This window comes from Drosophila ficusphila, unplaced genomic scaffold (assembly GCF_018152265.1).
Source record: "Drosophila ficusphila isolate 14025-0441.05 unplaced genomic scaffold, ASM1815226v1 contig_414, whole genome shotgun sequence".
Taxonomy (NCBI): domain Eukaryota; kingdom Metazoa; phylum Arthropoda; class Insecta; order Diptera; family Drosophilidae; genus Drosophila; species Drosophila ficusphila.
Window position 1 is genome coordinate 19,898,563 of NW_025064328.1, and position 20,599 is coordinate 19,919,161.

At 41.4% G+C, this 20,599-nt stretch overlaps 2 protein-coding genes and 2 non-coding genes across 8 annotated transcripts in view; 2 read left to right on the plus strand and 2 right to left on the minus strand.

Annotated features, from left to right (window-relative positions):
- LOC108089654 (ecdysone receptor) overlaps positions 1–20,599 on the plus strand; it is a 91,083-nt gene that overhangs the window by 32,667 nt on the left and 37,817 nt on the right. The window contains exon 1 of one of the 5 annotated variants that reach the window (XM_017188022.2): positions 18,127–19,037. The exons of 3 other annotated variants lie outside the window; for them this stretch is intronic. Coding sequence is in view for 1 of the 2 variants with exons in the window: in XM_017188026.2 (XP_017043515.1) it covers positions 18,986–19,037 (52 nt within the window). In the remaining variant the exon portion in view is untranslated. Of the gene's footprint in view, positions 1–18,126; positions 19,038–20,599 lie in introns of those variants that run through there. One more of the 5 variants, XM_017188026.2, reaches the window with a different exon arrangement.
- Positions 5,649–5,721, plus strand: Trnak-cuu. Its single transcript has one exon. It is a non-coding gene; the product is annotated as a tRNA-Lys (tRNA).
- On the minus strand, positions 5,814–5,886 carry Trnar-acg. The gene has a single exon. It is a non-coding gene; the product is annotated as a tRNA-Arg (tRNA).
- LOC108089655 lies at positions 9,574–10,797 on the minus strand. Its single transcript, XM_017188027.2, has 3 exons — positions 10,288–10,797; positions 9,827–10,115; positions 9,574–9,774 (listed from the first exon to the last, which is right to left on the minus strand). The coding sequence occupies exons 1-3, from the start codon at positions 10,699–10,701 to the stop codon at positions 9,764–9,766; spliced, it is 714 nt and encodes a 237-aa protein (XP_017043516.1). The 5' UTR covers positions 10,702–10,797; the 3' UTR covers positions 9,574–9,763.

The window sequence follows — 20,599 nt, forward strand, 5'->3', positions numbered from 1 at the left end:
ATGTACTTTTTTTTTGCCCAAGTGGACAAAAAGTTGAGGGGAGGAAGACTGGCGATGGATAAGTGCAACAGCAGGAGGGAACGGGATGCGGGTAACGCAGTCCTGAAAATACAGGGTCAGATCAGTTTCGAATTCAAGTGTATGTCCAAAACTTCAGTTTCCAAAAAAGATTCAGCTTATTTTCCAAATATTTTAAATGCGTTTTATTAATACTTACATCAATATCTCCTGATGCGATTAAGAGGTTTGTTTCAAAACCAAAAGCTCGCATTTTGTAAAGGTTTTCCTTTGTTCCTTTGGGGTTTCTTTGCGACAGAAGCTAATATTACAGAACCTTTGAAGCACCCTGTGCAACCCAGTGCGCTTTTAACCCAATTAACTTTCCAACTGCAGTCTTCGCCGACGAAGGGTTAAAAACGAATTTGAAACCCCGGAGCAAAGCGTTACCTAATATTGCCACCGCGGTGGTGTTGGTGCGCCTGTGTCCGTGGATCTGCTCGATACGTGGAAGCATAAATAGGCCAAATGCCATTAGCACAAGAGCCTCGTGCGACGCTGTCGATTCCAGAGTGGCGGGTTCTTGTTTGCCTTCAGCATTTCGTTGTTCGTTTTCGCAAATGTATATAAATGCAGTATTTAAGTGGGGTTGTGTGTGTGAGTGCCTCATGCAAAACCCGCACAATTAATTCCTGCAAAAAAGAAGCCAACGCGAGAGAGCAGACGAAGAACCGAAAAAAATAACAAATTCCCCCGATACACAACACACATACCTACATCCGAGCACATTGGGTTTGTCCTTGAAATTCATGTGAAATTTTCGCTTTCATGATGACGATCAGCCACATAATGAACCGGATAATGACATAGACAATCATGACGTTGTTGTTTTGATGGATACTTTGATCGGTGCTTCCCAGGCTTTGCCCCTAATCCCATTTCATTCAAGTTGTCCAATAAACCTGAGATATGCGCCACAAATGGACTTTGGGCTTTAGTCCTTTTCTAGGAAAGGCAAAAATGGGGTGCTGATTCCGAGAGACAGTTCAATTTGCATTTGAGCACAGGGGTTACCCACTGACAGGTGATTAGCACTTTCATGACGTTCTTTTCACACACAATAGAGGTTGTCCTCAGCAGGAGAACATTCATCATTCATTTCGTCCTTGATAAGATGGTTAAGCTCCTTATTTAAAAAGGTGTTTAAACGGTGTATATCAGTACGAAAATATGGGCAGTATGAATTGGAATCAATTTTCACTGTACCTATCACTTAACATTGACTAACCTGGAACACATAGAAAACAATTTAGAGTCGTAAGAATAACTAGAATTAGAAAATTGAAACAATTTTGGTCGAGGGCTTAGAACAAGTGCGGGCATTCATCCGCACGCATTGTTCATCAGAACTGTAGTGATATTTGTTTCGAAATTACTAACCTTTTGTAGCGAAATCAAGTAAGAAAAATTGTTTTGGAACTGAAAAATCTTAGTAGATTGTGTTGCAGACTCTGCCAGTGCTCGAATCCCTACTCCCCCCACAAAACCCCCCTTTCACCAGCGGAGACAGGGCAAAACGAAAAGAGAAAACATTTGCGCAACACATTCGCCAGTTCGCCAGTGATTCTCGGTGCTGATTTCGCTGATACTTATATTATATTTGCGCTGGCATGGAAGTCTGTTCGTGTATTTAAAATATTATATGTATCGCCTGTGTGCACATGAATACTCATTGCTATTGCTGCTACTGTGGTCGCAGTTGTTGTTGCTGTTGTGTCGCCGCCCCGCTGCTGTTTGCACTTTTTCGCGTATCGCACTTGGCCTTGAATTAATACAGCGAACTTTGGCTTTTGGCGAGGCGCGCAAGTTTATCGTGCATCTCTGTAAAAAGATAATTAATTTCATGGCAGCGGCTCTGATAATTACCGAGCGCATTTAATTTCTCTTTTTATTTTTCTTTTTCTTTCGTTTTGGCCCGAACATACACATGCGAATTCGCTCGCACACACATACATACATATGTGTTTTTTAGCTGGTTGCATTTTGTCAACCGACGTTCGTACACGATCGAAATGAAAGCGACGGAGACTTTCGTTTCACGCGGCGACGGGAAGAGTGAGGGGGCAGGCGGAGGCGGGGGGAGGGGGAGGGCGGAGTGTTCGTATACGCGAATACAGAAACACGCGCGATAATTTCCAAAATGTGCCAACAACAAAGCACAACCCATTTCAAGGTCACACGCACACTCTTGTCTCACTCACACTGGCAAACCAGGCGAATTTGGCAAAAATTATTAATAACAACAACAACAAAAGCAAACATACGATAATTTTGTTGTTATATTTCGCCTTTGTTGTACAGTGCGATTCAGTGCTGTAAGGGACTGTTTGGGGAATTTCGCACTTAGAACATGAATTGTTTTAAATTAGGCGTACTAGCTCTAGTAATTTTTACAAATATGCCATGTAGTGTTGTTAAAAAAAAAAATTTAACCAGCTTATAACTTAAAAAATTTATTTATAATGATATTTAAATGAAAAGCACAACAATGTTTACAGGCGTAAAATATTGTTTTCTTTAAAAAAATGAATTATAATAAGTGTAAGCAAACAAAAACATTTTTTAAGTTCACACAAAATTTTGAATTAAATATTTGGTTTTTTCGTATATAAAGTTAGGACAGTCAAAACCGTTTTTATTCTTTAACAAAATTTACCTAATGCAAATGTGCCGACAGAACTTTACCTTCCCTCCACTGGCAAACTTTTTTGAAACCAGCTAAATCCGGGATTTTCCGACAACTGTATATATTTTATGTTTGAAAAAAGAAAAATGGAACTCTCATATTTGAAGTTCTTCAAAGTTTGCCATTTTGAATTTCCTAATTTTTAAAATGTGCATGTGGTTATAAATTTTGTCTCTAAATACACTTCACTTGTAATTATTTTTTTTTTTTCTGAAAAATTTTTGTCGTAAATCCAGTTTTTATTTGATATTGCTGTGACTCGTTGCCTTTCTAAAGAATTATCCATGTGATTATTTATTTACGTTTATTCAACTTGTATTTATTGCTCCCCGCCTCGTGTTCTCTTTGCTCGTGACAGTTTATTTATTATTATTAAATCAGGTCAGAGACCCATTAACACATATAAGCACTGAGCGAAAGAGAGGAGGAAGGTGGAGGGGCTTTGTATATTTCGTCAGTCGTCATCATATATGTACAGTTGAATTTCTCCCTCTTTTCGGTAAATGTGAGTGTAATGGTGAGACAATTGCTCGAGTGCGTTTTTCTTCTGTGAGTTTTTTTCGCCAGCCAGACGGTCAGTCAGAGCGGCAGTCCGTCCGTCAGCCAGTTGTTCAGCCCAACGTCATCAAAATGGCCGCTGAACAAAACAAGTCGAAATGCCAGAGAGCTAAATATACATTTCGCTTTGATTCATCTAGCCTATTTTTTTAGCAGTTTCAATAGCGACAGATTTAATAATAATAATATAGTTAGTTAAGTTATAGTTAGTTAATATATACCATAACTAATAGTTACTACGTTAAAAAATGAATTTTGCTCTGTTTACTTTTCATCTAAACTGCATATTTATCATTTCGCAAACGCTTATTCAAACGGAATCTTTATCGGTCGTTGAGAGCATTGTACCCCACAATATTTGGCGATTAATCATAAACACACACCTGAGTATGGCTGCCTCTATACTTGTACTTCTGCAAACAGTATATATAAACTGTATAGCTATAAAACATCAATCAATATCGAGAAGAAAACACAAATAAGATGAGGATGGCTGTTTAGCCCCTTTCCACACACATTTTCCTCTCTTAGTTTTGAGTTAATTAATGGTCTTGGCAAGACATTGTTCTCTTCTTCTCAGCTGTTTAGTACTATCTGTGTACTCTTCCAATTTTTACTATACAAATAGGAATACATAAATGTACAGATTCGTGTGCTCTTTACTCGTTTAAAAAAGAGTGAAAGTGTTCCTGTCCCTATAAAATTCTATGTCGCTCCATAACTACTTATAAAACGCTACGTCGCAGAAAAAGTAAAAAGTAAAAGTAAAAGACACATTTTTAGGGTATTCCTCAGTTGAGTCAGTTGACTATAACCTTTTTCTTGTAATACATATGTTGAGATAAGCGTTTTACGTAGAAAATATTCATTTAAAAGCGAGAGTGCATAATTATAAAGTCTGTTGTTACACTTTTTCTATTTATTTTGCACTGATAACCAAAATGTAATATACATACATAGGCCAGCTAGCGAATTAATCTCCCAAAAACCAGAAGCTTTTCTTTCAAGTTCAATGTATTTACTAAATTGATTTACTTATTGTGCACATCAATACACAAAAACATTTGATGTACGTACAACTTTGGTTGTGTTTACTGCGAAAAACAAATGTTCAATTGCGGGTAACAATGAACCTAAAACGCAATAAATATTGATAATACCTGAAAATGAATTTGCCCAAAAATTCACCCATACAAACTTCAACCAATATATTTACAAACATACATATTTATACGAGAGAAACGAGAACAAAGCATTTCAAATCGCTGCAGCAGAAAAAAACAATTTGAGAACAAAGGCCAACAAAAAGCAGTAAATGAAAAAACGGGACTACAAAACAAACGTTGAAACAGAGAAAGTCGAAAAATGGAAAAATGAAGATATAAGGGTCGCTCCAATCAATTTTTGCATTGGGGCAAATTGAAAAAACACATATATTGCAATGGTTAGCGGACAAAATTCAGTCAAATAAAAAACCATATCGTTCTGTCCGCCGCAGACAATGTGGCGTATGCGTAATATGATTCATACATTGCGTATACGCACCGCACCCAATACACACGCACTGTTTGCAGCGAAATATTTCGCACTTGCTAAAAGTCGGCTTTATTTGTTGGCGTTTTTTTTCGTTCTGTGTGTAGTAAATTGTGCGTGTGGCTATGGTTTCTGACGGTTATCGCAGGGGAACTCAATGAACCGCGAAAGAAAAAACAAAACAGAAGCCAAAGAGAGAAAGAAACACTATAAAGCAACAAACAATAATAAACTAAATCAAGAGCAATGGCAAAAACTCTGATAGAAAGCTAGCAACAACACCAACCAAGCGAATGAATTTTGCCATAAATAGTTGGCATTGTTATTGTTGCAGCTGTCGACTGAGAAAAGGGGTAGACGAAGCAATATAAAAACTATTGCGGTGGGTCAGGGTGAAAATGAAATAGAAATCTATGAATAGTTGTGAGCAACTAAGAGAGAGAATCGGATAGCGAGAGTCGCGACACTGAATGAAATGAAATTTCCCCCAGTGCCTCAGCAGATTAAGCAAAAGAGTCCGCAAATTATCGTGTAATAGCGGGGGAACATGTAATAAAACGAGCACTGATCACATTCATTCTGAGTATCTTTGCCACGGACCACTCATCAAAGTCGTTGATACAATTTGATAATTAGTTTGACCCAAATGTGCTAAGAACTGGATTGCGCATACGCAATGTGAGCTTAGTCCAACCAAGTGAGCGCACTCAAAAAAGTATAAATTTATCTACTTTGTGTTTATCTTAATTTTACGTTGTTGCTCACGCAAAAGGAACACAAACTTCTGGCCTTAATGCTGCCCATCTTACCAAGTGCCCGGCTAGCTCAGTCGGTAGAGCATGAGACTCTTAATCTCAGGGTCGTGGGTTCGAGCCCCACGTTGGGCGAAAATACATTTTTTAATTTAATTAATTTGTTTTTGTAAGATTTAGTGTTCTTTCGTAAATTAACTTTAGTTGACTGAAAAAAAAATTATTTTCGATCCTGCCAGGAGTCGAACCTGGAATCTTCTGATCCGTAGTCAGACGCGTTATCCATTGCGCCACAGGACCGGTTGGCAAGCACGAGAATTTGTGCTGTCTATTACTTGCTAGCTTGTTTGCTATATAAGTTTTTATATGTGACACGGGGAATAGGTCTGTAGAATTCCATCTTCTTGCACGCTATGTGACTTGTTCTGTATTTCTATCGTATTATAGGTCGTTGGTTGGATGTTAACGTAAAATTAAGCAATTATTTATTGTGTATTTGTTTGTATTACATTGTAGACTGGGATACTAGTTTAATACAGTCCTTGTAAAACTGGTGTTCTCTTGTTCTTCCCAATTATTTTAATATTGTTTGGTTCTTTTTCCAACAACACAGATGCAAAGAGTAATAAAAAACAAAAATTACTGACATAGACAGGCAAACCGAGAGAATTTCAAATATTTACCCCACAATAACAACAAATAAAAAGTTCGTAAAATATATCAACAAAAAGCGAAAAAATAAAAGCGATGGCAACACGTTTTTGCGCTTCGCAAAACAAGCCACAATGACGATGATTATGATAAAGGCGTGTGTGAGTGGGGGCCGTGCGGGGCGTGTCGCAGCTATATTCAACACTCACGTACAAGGGGCTGCGGGGAGGAAGCGGCGGGCGCTGGGCAGACACAGTCACACCAGCCACAACCACAGCCACAGCCACGATTCGGCAATACAAAGGCATCATGAAATTTTGCCAAAAAACAGACGAAATAAAAGTAAAAACAAAATGGCCGCCGTCGGCTGCAATTTAGTATATAGAAATTTTCGTCTGGCATTCAGGGGGTGCCACAAGGGGCGGCCGGGAGCGAGATAGCAGCACGTCTGTACGTAGGGGGCATTTAAATGAAATTAGAATGGGAGTCATGAACACTTACTGCTCCACCTCCTCCTCCCTTTACCCGAGACAGGCCGACTGCCGATGAGAGTGTCTGGGTGTATCTTTTCGCTTTCGCACGGCACAGATACACGTTCGCAACCAGAGAACAGAACGTAGACGACACTTGATAGCGGGACGGCAACGCCGAGCGACGTCTCTAGCCATGACCCTAATTTTTGGGTAAACAAACATTTTCCCTGTCTGGGGACCGCCGGCCCGCTACTCGGCATTTTTCATAAGCCTGGGACCTTATCTGATCTAATCTTGAGATGCCTTTGGAATCCTTCGGCAGGGTCCACGATCTTTAAAACCCATTGCACACTGACCTGCAAACACAGTTTGTCTTTTATTTTTGACTTATTTATAAAATATTTGCAGAATCTGTATTTGTAGACTGAAACGTATACTAGACAAAATTGTGGCAATCAAAAGATCTTTATACTGTATCATTGTGTTTCTTTAGATAGTTTTTGGGTAATATCGAAAAATATTTCCATTCATGTGTTTGTTTTTAAATTGTTTTTATGGAAGCCTAAATATATTTTTGGTAATATTTTGTACTTTTAATTAACAATTTTACTTGAGGAGCACCCAATATCGCACAGTTTACTGCTCAGCACGCGAAGAATTTTTCCATTCTTCCAATTTAACCTACTGTTTGACGGTAAATAAACAAATATCAACTGCATAAATGAGGGCATTATCTCAAGGTCGTTCCCAATTGTATTCGGCGCGGGCTATCTATTCACACACCCTCGCACTCGTTTTGCTTTGGCTCCCACTTTCGTTTTCGCTTTTGTTTGATTTTTTCTATTTGCTATTTTTTGGCAAATAACCTTGATAAAACGTAAACTATTTTTATCAGCCAGAGTGGAATGGGGCCAATGGCAGCGCAATTTCTGTTTGGGGTTAGTGTGCCAATTAACGATTAGATTACTCCGCCGCCTCCTCTCCGCTCTCAGCTCTCAGCTCCACGCCCCGATTGTGGGTTAATGTGCGAAATTATTTGCGGCTCGCGAATTCTAATTCTTTGGCTCAGTGGCAAGTAAATTAGCCTTGCCAATGTCAGGCGATGCTGGTCAAGTGTAAAGTGCCACGCACAGTGGGTGGTCTATAAATACCGAACTATAAAAAGCCACTGGTCGTCTTACGACTCCCATTTGCGTAAATGGTGTAGCCAAAGAAAAACCCACAGGGTACTGCGTCATCCATGTTGCACCTGGCCGTTATGGGCGGGGCCGGCCAGGCGACTTGGCTCAAATAGATAGCAAGCACAACAATGAAAATGTTTAGGCAAAGTGGGCCAGAATTACAGGATGCGGGTGATTCAATGACGCTAGTTGTGTTACGAGACCCTGACCCGCAAAGAGGTTTGTATAATGACAAGTTAATATTGGACAAAACAGGAGAATGCTACAGTAATTCTGCGGTTGTCCTATTTCGTGTGAGTAAAATACCTTTTTGATTAAATCTCAATTCTTGATCAATTCCCTTGAATAAAGTAAATCAAGTTTTGGTGGGAGAATAGGTGTAGAGAAGTTAAATGTTATTTCTCTTTTTAAAATAAGAAAATATTTTTGTAAGCTTATGGCTGTTAGTCCCCAGACATTTGCCGATAGTTTAAATATGCACTCCCATTTTAGCTCTTTCTTAAATCGCATAAAATATTATAAAGCTGCCTTAAGACTCAAAATATCAGATTTGAAACCATATAAGAAATATAGCGATGGGAATTGTTTAAATTGGTTCAGTGACTTCATCGGTTGAATTTTGTATACGCTAATCGATTTAGACTTCATCGGCGTCATTATTGTCAAAGCAGACAGTAAAGCCTGCAAGTGTGAACGCAGAGGGGGGCGGGGAGGAGACCCAATTCAGTGCACAATACTGATCCAGAAAACACAATGAAATTGCATTTAAATGGCAATAAATCTAAATCAACGAAGTGACAATCGCAAATAAAAAACAAAGTAAACCCGATTCGAGTTCCAAGTGCCGCATGCATGTACTCATGAGCCAGACAGGCAAATGACCCACAAAGTAGCCGCACAGCAAAAACAACAAGCGCGGTAGACCCGAGCAAATGTAAATCAAACATGGCGACTCTCGATGTGACCGAATGGACAACCGAACCGGCGAAAGCGGAAAGGTAAAAGGGGCAGGAAAAGCGGGAGGTGGAGGTGGAGGTGGAGGGGCGGCTAGGACCCGCATCCGCCGACTTTGCCCCACTGTGCCTGCGAGCATTTAACCTTGAGCCGGCAACTGATTACAAAATTGCAACGACAACTGCCACTGACCCCATGGCAAAGAAAATAAAATGGAGAGTGCCGGCAGAGCGCCAAATGGGAGAGGAGCGCTGAAGAAAGCAATCGCTTAATTCTGCCCTGATAAGTCATCGTCTTAGCAGTCCGAGTTGGAACAAACAGCCGAGCGACTGGCAAACTGGCAGACTGGCAGACAGGCATATTTTGCATTTATTTTGTTTCGTTTCCGCCAGATGTTGACACACAGACTGCGAGAGGAAAGGGGAAGGGGGAGAGGGCGGGGGAGGGGAAACAGAGGGGGCGGAGAGGGTGGAGCGAGTGGTAGGTGGTTAAGCAAATAGAAGCGATTTGGCTTGGTCCAAAGCACTTAACGGAAATTGAAATTGAAATACAAATACAATAAATAAACTGTTGGGGACTAGTTGACATTTCCGTTCCAAGTGCGTCAAATGGTATTCAAAATTTTCTTGAAGAAAGTTTATCCTTCTGGGCAATACCCATAAAAGATGAAAACGATTCCGTCGGATATGTACTTCACCAACTGTGTATTGCTAATTATCTAATATCGCTTACTATCGGTAAGAAGCTTAGTTAAGCCAATTTTTATTTTGATCAGAAAAAGTAAAATTGCAACTAATTTTGAATGCGTAAAGCACGACTTAAATTTTAATATGCAAAAGAATTTTTTTTCCTTTTTGTTTTTTGTTTAAATAACAATAAGACTTGCTATTTGGGCAGCGTTGAACTTCAAAAAAAGAACTAGATCATGCCTAAAAGAAAACCCATGGTTAGTGACACTTTGCGACGGGGGTGTCCACTTACCCTGCAACTTGGCCAACTGCTCGGTGGTCATAACAATGGGCAGCATATGCTCCGGGCTGCTGGGAGCTATCAAATTTGGATCGGCAATCGGGCCCATGTAGCACTTTCGCATCTTCAGGTACTGCAGCCACACATTGGGCCCCTTCCCGTGGGCGCCCAAGGTGTCGAGATCCTTTCCGCGAGCATTATCCAGGCCAAGATCGATCTGACTTTGGTTCACGAACACCTGGCCCGTGAGGTGGAAGTGGCTGTTGGTGATGTAGATGTTGGACGGCGCTGTTTTCGGTTTCTGCATCAAAATCATTAGATAGGTTAGTCACACGTTTCATATTTTAAAATGTGAAGCTGATTGAGTAAAGGTTCGAATGGCACTTAAATGACTTGGTTCCAAGTGCACGAGTAAGTTTAAGAGATCAAGTTGAACAGGATAAGGTCGGAATATGTGAGTAAGGTAAACTTACCTCTTCCTGCATAACGGACCGCATGAAGTTCTCGCTGATCAGGTGGATGTTGCAGTCGCGCAGCTCGTTCATCACGCGCTCCAGGCTGAGGTTCTTTTCGCGCAGCTCGCGCACCTGTGCGCCCAGCTGGCGCTTGTCCTCCTCGTACAGCGCCAGGGTCAGCTCCCACTCGTTCTTGATCGACCGGACGTCGCACCAGCGCTTTTGGGCCAGAAGACGCGGTCCGAGGAAGCGTTCAAGGAGTAGGGCCAGCCGCGACAGAATGTAGATGCAGGCGAAGATCCACAGGAAGTTCACGTACATTTCGAAGAAGTTTCGGTTGATGCAGTTCTCGTTCTTGGCCGCTTCGTATCCCACCAGCTCCCTCTTAGAGGAGCTGTCCCACAGAAGTCCTGCTGATGTAAGGTTTTCCATTTTCGAAAGCGTCGTGTTATGTTGAGTTTGTCTGTAAAATCGGTGGTGAGATCAAGTATACATTTTAACAAAAGTCTATGAAACTGCTATCGAGGCCTCCTCGAATCCAGACAACTATAACTGCAGAGCGATGCTAGCAAAATGCTAAAAAGTTCCTTTTAATTTTATGTTGGTCTTCTTGAACGAAGTGATCTTTGTTAGAGTATGCATACAGAAAATTTCCCCTGGCCATCAAATTTAATAATACCAGCTCAAATTCTTCATAAACTACAATAACCCGATCTAGGAGACCTTCTCCCTTTCACACTCCACTTACCAAAGATTTTGTTTCGTGTCAAAATCGAATTAAAAACGCTAATATCGACATATAATAACCCTTGGTTATCCCAATTTAAATAATTTGGTTGTTTCTATTTGGAATAATTTCATTAAGCGGTTTGTTAACGAAATTAATTTGAATTTTGCTGTTATTATGAAAAGCTAAATAATTGCATTTACTTGTTTTGCTACTTTAAGTGGGGACTACAATTTGATAATACACTCTCCAATAAAAGGGATATCCATTATTGAACAATGCTATTCTAAATAAAGCCTTAATAGTTAACAAGGGGAAGTTAAAATAACAAACAACGATGGCGACCTCGTGAAATGCGTAAAATTGTTATTTTTTTAATAAGACTTGCTTTAGTTGTACCATTATAAATTTGCATAATATGTCAGAAGGGATATTTCTTGGCGATCTTTGCATCGCCAAAAATGAAATATTTCTTTTTGGAAGGTTCAATTATTGAGTGGCGTGGATGTGCGTGTGCCTGTCTGGGGTTCCCACTTTGTTGACTTAATTAGGTAAAACTCGGCGCTAAGCGAGAAGCCAAAATGAGTAAGAACCGCGGCAACTGCGTCGCAGTTCGTTCAATGAACTCTCGGTGGGCGAGCGATTATTCACATAAAATACCTACTTGTGGCTGTGTGTATGCATTTTAGGAGTGCAAACGCGACATCTGGCTGCCTAAATTAGTTGCTGGTGACAGATCGTTGGAATTTGAAACAAATCGCGTTCATTGTTCATTGTTAACAAAAATTGTGCAGAGACAAAGGGGAGAAGTGGAAATTGTTTCCTAGACAAAGGTACTTTCCATGAGCATTGCTGAATTGACCTTCCCTTTTGGACATTGACAATGAAACGAGTAACTAAAACGATGGTATTTAACCAAAGATTTAATTAGTAATGTGGGCTAGGACGATTCTATTAAAACAGAGTCCGCAAGTCAAGTTCAAGGCAAACTAACTTTGGGATAAGAAAACAAAATGAACGAATTAAGCAAACAGCGGGAGAATTCTGCACTAATTAATTGTTTGACATGCATACACAGTGCTGCGACAGCAACGCAGCAGACTTCACACTTGATTAAATATGTGCAATTTAAAAATAATTTACACAAGTTGCCTTAGTTTGCGGGGTGGCAAGTGGTTGGGGGGCGGGGCTTGGTGGCAGCACAGGGGCTCCAATCGGGGCAAATGCGTGGCTATTTCTGTAACCAGGAGCTCTTCGCCGGCCAACGCTGTCACCCGCTCACTGGGGCATCTGCTCCCCAATCCCCGGCAAAAACAGAAGCGCGTGTTGCACTTGCACCGCCCTCCACAACTTGCTTTTAAGCCAGAAGAGCGACTAAATGCGTTTGGATTTGCGGCGGCAACAAGTGTTAGGTTCCCCCGCTCCCCTGAATGCTGATGAATTTTGCTTTGGCCGTATTGCGTTTCTATTTAGCTGTGCAGGAAATCGTTATCGATAGCTGGCGGCACAAGGGCACGCCCATCCCCTACTTAGTATGCCATCGGTTCTACTGGCTGTCAGTGGGCATTACGATCAGAATCGTTGGCACCCTGGAGGATGCCACACACTCGCACTGACATTAGGAACTTATTTGGCGGCATTCGGAGACACTGTCCCGCACGACAATATAAGAAGGCAAATATTACTATTCAGTGTTCTTCAAAAAAGGAGATCACCCATCAGCAGAACGACGTTTATTAACCCTATCAAACATAGAAAAACATTTAAAACGAGAGTGGTGCCCCCCTTAAGACATACATACTTTTCGTTTCTTCTAAAAAGTTACATTTACTAATTAATCAATTTAATGTTAAAAGTAGTATTTAATCCCGAAACTTAAGTAAAAATGTGTATGCACTCTAGCAAATATTTTAATACAAATTATTTCGTGCCTGAAAAATCTCACTTTTCATACTTTTTTGACATTTTAGCTGTGGACATTTAGAGAAAAGCGGTTGGAAATATTTTCATATATCAAATGTTGGACTAAATATTCCCGCAGCGAAGGAAGCTTTTCGCCACTGACAGACATTTTGAGGTTTTTTGTCATTATTTATTTAATTTAGCTTTTTATTTTTGTAGACAGCCCGTAAAGTGTAGGCTCGCCAATTTCAAATTCAATTTGCATTTCGCATTTATGTTTATGTGCCGTCGCTTGTCACACGCTGCGCGGGCGAATAATAAAGATTTATGTGCTCTTCCCAGAGTTTCCCAGAGTCCAAACTGACATATGGTAGATTGACTGGAGCTTGGATAACACGTCAATCCAATACCCAATACCTCGTTCCTGCATTCTGAAATGCAAATTAGTCAGGCTCTGGCTGGGCTAGGGAAATTGCACACTTGGCAAGCGTGAAGCTCTCCTAACTCGCTCAAGGTTTTTCCGGGCCCAAAAAAAACGGAAAAATATTTGACAGCAGAAACAAAGCGAAACAAAATACAGAATCGATGCTGAATGTGTGTTAAGTGGCGATTTGAGTTGAGAATTGTTGTTAATTACTTGTCAATGGATCGAACTTGTTAATGAAATCTGGGCAAATAACCTTTATCATTAGGATAAATTGAAAGGGAGATATTTAGTGTTAAACTCAATATGTATTTTTCCAGAACCGCAAACTAATGAATCTATTATTGTTTTTTTTTTTTACAGGTAAGTTTCTGATGCTTCATTTGTGTTGGCCCTAACTAAGGTAAAAATTAAATAAGTCTCCTTATTTAGATATAGGATTTCAAAAAACTTCAAAAGCCTGCTCTCTTTGAGCCAAGGGACAACCAGAAAGAAATTCGTAAAAATAAATTGCGCTGATAAAAACCAATTGAAATGTCAATATGCAGTAAGAAGAATAACATTCAAAAGAGAGACAGAAGTCACAATTTATTAAAGTGAACCTAATGCAAGCTCATAAAAAAAGTAAAAAGAAGAAAAAAAAGGAATTGTCGGTCAATTGAGGAGACTATTTAAGAGGGAACCCAAAAAGTTTATTGATAAGAGAAATGCATTAGGGATATTGCTCCAGACAGGAAACGATTCGAAGATATGGTTGTCGACTATTATTGTACATAATGTAATTTTTATTGGACTCATTTTAACTTTATATTTAAAGTATATATATATTAATACGCTTTGAAAAAAAAAATTAAATGAAAATGTTAGGCATCTTGTAGGAACTAACTAAACTACTTTTGCCTTTTTGTAACCCAACGTGGCCCACTGTGCCGGGACACGACCTTCTCACCACCCAGTTGTGGCCATGTACCTAATAGCAGTAAATACGCTTCGGCCGGACATCCATGTCGCTGGCTCTCCTTCGGTCCGCCGGCTACTCCCCATCAGCCATTCATAGCTTATCGGTAAACAACCACCGATGTTTGACTATTTGCCCACAGTCGCGCGGTGTCTTGTGCCCTGCGTTCCTTTTGCCCACGAGCGGCCTCAGCCCACTTTTGATGTCGTCGTTCGCCCAACCGCCCAACCGCCTAACCACCCGTTCCTCCCCTTCCCAACGCCAGTTGGCCCCCCACCTTTGTCTCGTGGCTCTGACTACCTCAACTGCAAAAAGTCGCCGCGCCACTGAACGACATTAAACCTGACTTTGCCTCCCCCTCCCTGCCACCCGCCCTCCGTCTCTTTATGGCACCCGATTCAAAGTCAAAATCATACCAAAGGCGAACCGAACTGATCCGATCCGAAGCGAAGCAAGCCAAACCAAACAAGGCAAACCAGACTCGCAAAGAAAATCCAACCAGATAGTATTATGTCCGTGCACGCTGAGAAATATTACGATCAAAATTGGAGAAAATCAAAAACTATTAAGCTATAAACGCTCTTTGGGCCAAATTCGTATGAATTTTGCGAACTGGAAGACTTTCTGGTTGGCCAGCACAAAAATCGCAACAGTATTTGTAGGGGTTGATTGAAATTAAAGCTTTTTCTTTCGGTGTGCCTGTGTCGGGGTTTTGTGCATCTACAAGGTTCGGGTTGGTGGTGCGGTGGCGGGTTGTGCTGAGGTGGAGTGGTGCAGCCTTTCTATGGGCAAGGAAAAAAAAAAACAACAAGAGGCTCCGACCATACAACAACGACAACAACAACAAAAACAACAACAACAACAGCAACAATAACAAACATCGGCAGCGTTGTCGGTCTCTCGTTCAGTGGATTTGTGTGTCTTCGCATAAATTTTGCAGCTTGTGCGACAGGCATGTAGACAAGTTTTTCTCTTTTGCTGTTTCTTTTTTCTATCCAGCTATCTCGCACGCCAATTGCACACAGATACACTTAGGCACACTCACCAGATGGCTGGAGAGCGCTGCACAGATACATTATGTATCTGTGCGCTGCAACAACTGTTGGTTTCGTTTTGAGTGGTGTTATCCCATGGGATAAAGCGTATTATATTGAACTAGTTCCGACCTAGAGCTAACTGTTTCGAATTGGATGTTGAAGAACTATCTTATCTTTTCTTGTAAGAACGTGCTCTGGACTACAATTGTTGTAGTTATATGTAAAATACTAAAGATTTATGGTAAAACTAAATCACTATTGCAGTTTTAAACAATTTTTGAGGTACGTTGAAGTTCTGTTTTCTGAAAAAATGATTTCTAACTCCTGGAACCCATAACCAAAGCAAAATAGCAAAGCCATTCCGAGCAGTTCTTTGTGGCGTACCTTACATCAACAGTCACCATAAAAACCACTTTTCTGGAAAGGGTGTGTTCTAGTCAATGCGACTCAAGCTATGTTTACTATATGGCATTCGGCCCTTTCCGATTTCTTTTATTTCCCGGCGAACTACCCCAACAAACGGCATGCACATGACTTCGGTCGGCCACCTTCCCCCAACCCCCTACACCCCCGCAGCTAGACGAACTCTCTCACGCACACATGCAGACACAGAGATACATATAGCTAGACACAGATACATGTTGCACCCATACTTCGAGCAACTGCTCCAGTGTACTACTGAACTGAGAGTCGTTTGGCAGTCGGCCAAGAGGGGTGGGAGGTGGGGAGTAGAGTGGAAAAGGAGAATGTGGAGGAGGGCCAAAAGAGGAAAAGGCATCATAGACTCAGTCATGGACGGCCGCTGAGTTTGTGTTTGTGTCCCCCGTAGCCAAATAAATAGAGAAACAGAGAAACAAAGAGAGAGAGAGAGAGAGAGAGAGAGAGAGAGAGAGAGACCCCTTCTATTCCCCCAACCCCCAATCCGAAATATGTTGTTCCCACTACTCAGCTGTCATTGTTGATATTTTGTGTTTTCATCTTGAACTTTTGTGGTTCAATGTGTCTAGCCAACCCCAAACAGAGCGAAACTCACCACATGCTCACCACCACCATGAGCGCCTCCACCCCCGCAAACCCACACTCGAGCACTGTTGCCCTTGCATTTTGCCGGCTTTTCTATGCGTATGCGTAGAGAGAGAGCTCGTAGCTCGCGTTCGGGTCCCCTCTCTCGCTCTGGTCAATGCAGTTCTCTATTGCATTCTACACTTGAACTTGCCCAGCGTCAACTCATCGCACACACCGACGTACAACAAACACGTACCGAGGGGGGGAACGAGTGCAGAAAGGGGGGGAACAATTATCAGCAGCGATGTGTGCGTATCTGTATCTGAGTATCTCGATTCGCTTTGCGCTTACTTTTTAACCACAATGTATTCGAAATGTGCAATTTATACGCCGCCCAGCAGACGGCGGCTTTACATGTATACATACGTACTCATAGATTCATTTGTAGTTGTTGCATGATTTGTGTTACTTTGCTCTGCGGTCTGTTTGCCCTGCTGATCTTCTTGCCTTTCCATCAATTACGTCTTAGCAGTGTCAATATTCTCTTTCGATTCCTTGTGTCTACATTATAGGCGACTTCAGTTGGTTTCCGTTTGCAGCAAATTGGAAACTGTCCAATTTGTTGAAGCCTGCGGAGGACTTTGTGATGTTTTCTCACTCGATATCGGTCTATTACTCATTCAACTGACGTGGGAATGTATTTTTGGGCAGGTGAAATGTATGCTCGGTCTTCTCGATTTGATCCCAGCCACAAAAGAACAACATTTTATCATACTTTGTTCCTTTTACTGAACATTTTAGTAAAATATCACGAATGCTCGAATTCTCACTGCAATTTTCGATATATGTATGTGTGTACATACATATGTTACATAACTAAATGGTGTTTCTTGAGATATATTAAAAAAGCCAAATAAGCAAACTTTCCTACCAATTTGCACTTCAAAGTTTGTACAGGGAAGTGGTTCCCTAGCCTTTTGCGCATTCTAATTTTATTATTTTTTATAAAAAATTTCAAATTTGTTTTTCTGATTCCCCGATAAGGAATCCTACCACAAAATCTTTTGAACCCTTGAGCTACCTGTCAACCTTTTGCGTACCATTCATACTGCCTAGAGTTTTTTTACTTCGGACTTTTTCAATGAACAATTGGATCCTCATTGTCCCACTGTGCGAGTACATTTCGAATGTACGTGTGAATTTGCACTTGTGCACCCGAAACTAGCGACGAAAAATCGACGAAAAAACACAACAAATAAGTGTAGAAAACCGAAAATAAAGGCAGCGCGAAAGGAAAGCGATGATGGCACTCACACACCCAAGCAATGTGGGCTGCTCACGCATACCCGCCCATGAACGCTAGCTCGCCACTCACAGATATAAATACTCACGGACTCAGATACGTGGCGGAGAGTGAACAAAGAGTATCTCACGATTGCATCGGCATTTTTCATTCAAGCCGCTCGCTCAGTGTGTCCGTGCATCGGTGTGAGTGAGCGTTGCCTGCGCCTTACATTCTCGTTTAGCGCCCATTCTGCTTTCGACTCTCGCTCTTTCGCTGCGGGCCCCTTATTGACGATGGTGTGCGTGCGAGAAAGAGAGAGTATGTGGTGAGTTCGCTCGTCGACCGAGCGACGCCGCTGACTTGGAGGTGGTTTGCCACCCGGAGAATTTTGCGTTTAACGTTTAGCTTGTTTCGCTCACTGTTTTAAACCCCACACTCTGTTGCTGTTTCTTTCACACTCACTGTAAGTGTTGCTAACGGACTGACTGAGCCGAAGCGACGACCTTATGCTCTACCAAGAGTTGGACGGCTTGCCAGCGGGAGAATTTACGCTCACTGTTTTAATATTTTTTTAGAAGTTGTTGTTGACGGTTGTTCGCTCGCACGCTCGCCGACCGATCGCGTTCGCTAAACAAAAGATAGAAAACACAACTTACTCTAATCGAAACACAAAACCAACAGACGGTTTCCCCAAAACACCGAACGTTTCAAACAAGAAAAACCCAAAATGTTGCAACCAAATAAAATACATGTTTAAATCGCCTATATACACACACCTCTATTTATGAGAAATTGTTAGAAAAGTCCCAAATAATACCAGTCCCCCCCTCCCCACAACAACAAAAACAACAAGTGCAATTCGTCGGCAGAAATTAAAATAAAGTGCATTGTAGCTGAACCTGAGAAAATAGAAAAGATACGTGGTGAAAAAGGCAGAGGAAATATTTCTTTAAATAACGCAAATCGAGAGCATATATTCATATTTGTACAGATATTATATAGTGGCTGCATAGTGCAAATCGCGGATGAAGCAGTTCTCCGAGACCGAAGTGTAAATAGGAAAGATTCCCGAAGCAGTTCGACGGTGAAAGCAAAAGGCAATCGAATAAGACAGAACTCGAAATCAAACATCAACAAGGCAGCGGACCGACGTTTAGACACCCGTCTGGTCGCCGTCTGTGAAACGCCCCCGCCCTCGGCCGCCAGGAGCCGGGTACATATCCGCATCCCCCACATTACCCATTATCTCGAAAATAGTGCGCGAGTGCGAGCGAGGGATTTGTGCTCTGGGTCCCCGCCACGGTTGTACAGTGAAAAGATATTTACCTTGGTTCCGAACAGTGCTTCGCAACTGGAAAATATACCCCTCCAGGAGCCCATGGATACTTGTGGATTAGTAGCAGAACTGGCGCACTATATCGATGCATATGGTGAGTGTGGGCCCCGGGACTCCGATTAGGCCAACTGACTCGTTATCCTAGCAACATTTTGTGGTCAACTGCTTAGCGATAGGTGTGAATCGAGCAACAAGTTCACTACTCGGAAAAGGAAACCGTTTTCGGATTCCCCGGCCCTAATGTGTTTGTCTTGGCTCACTTGTCACCTCGTGTGGGCAAAACCAATTTCCATTTCTTTTCCGTCCAGCCGAAATGGAAACTACATTACCAGACGGCCTTTTCAATGCCAAAACACACAGCATTCGCACAGCATAGATGGATACATATAGCAGATACAAACGTTACGATGTCCCAGAAAGATACTACACATGTTCGGGATGGACGTTCGATTGCAAATACATTAATTATTGTCATGACAACTGACAGACGGCCAATTAAAGAGTGAACGCTGAAAATTGTAAATTTCGCCTGCGTGAACATAAATAAATATGTGCCTCTCCTATAGTGATAGGTCGTTGGTGCAGGGGGATTTATGTAGGTCTGGAAAGGCACTTGACTGCGTAATTGGCATGGATATCCATAAATTCACTCGCATTTCGATGCTCAAGTGGGCATCGATTGTGCTCAGGCCGGCGATTTACTCTGATTTACGCAAATATTCTGTTGATGAGGTTCAACTCGGTGTAAACAAATTCGATTGGATAATTGCGCAATTAAATTAAGCTGGAGAGGTAGTTTAAGTGAAGTTGTTGTGAAACGATTTGGGGAGAAAAAAAAACAAATTTGAGGAAATTTAAATAGACTTTTATTTAACTCGGCAAATATATTTGATTCCAATTCGAAAATAGACAACATTTTCAATTTATGTTAGCTGATTTCGTTTTAGTAGCTCTAATAATAAATTTGTAAATTCTTTAACCATAGTTTTAATATAAAGGGAATCGAAGTTGAATTTGAGCACAAATCAAATCCAGCTGATAAACACAGCCTTTTTGGTTTTATTTCAAGGGTTCTTTGTTCTAAGCTGTACCTACGGCAGGTTTCTGGTAGATTTGATTACATTTTATTAGTCTTACCTCAATTTGGTAAAAATAATAGGTTGTGCGACATATTTTATGCTTACGAAGCGAGTCCCTGATGCGTTTGGGTCTTACTTGCCTAATTTTAGGCGCCTAATGAGGCATTAGGTAACCGCGAGGCTTGGGCTTAGACTCCGGCTCTGGAGCAGAGTCCCCCACATTAGTTAGACTCTCCCACAATTAATTTTCCCCTGTCCCCCGTCCTCGCCGCCACCCGCCCCCCTTGACCCTCGTTTCCTGGGCGGGACTGGTTAAAGTTTCGAATTCTTTGCCGTTTCTTTTCTGTCCCCGCTCCTCGTGTTCCTTTCTCTACCGCTTTTTGCACATTAAATTATTCGCTTTTTTTCCTTTGCTACACTTTCTGGACACTAAGCAAACAACAGAAAAAGTTACTTGTTTCCTATGGCGTCGACATCGTCATCGTCATCGTCTTCGCCGCTGTTGTTTGTGTTTTATGGTACATTAAAGTTGGCAGAATGGCAAATTTTAATGCGATTTTATGCAAATATATAGACA

What these genes read in the sequence shown, in the direction of transcription:
- LOC108089655 (XM_017188027.2), bottom strand. Translation starts at nt 10,701, where the DNA reads ATGGAAAACCTTACATCAGCAGGACTTCTGTGGGACAGCTCCTCTAAG. An exon ending in GGTCCGTTATGCAGGAAGAG is followed by an intron (nt 10,116 to 10,287) that starts GTAAGTTTACCT and finishes ATTTTGATGCAG; the next exon opens with AAACCGAAAACAGCGCCGTC.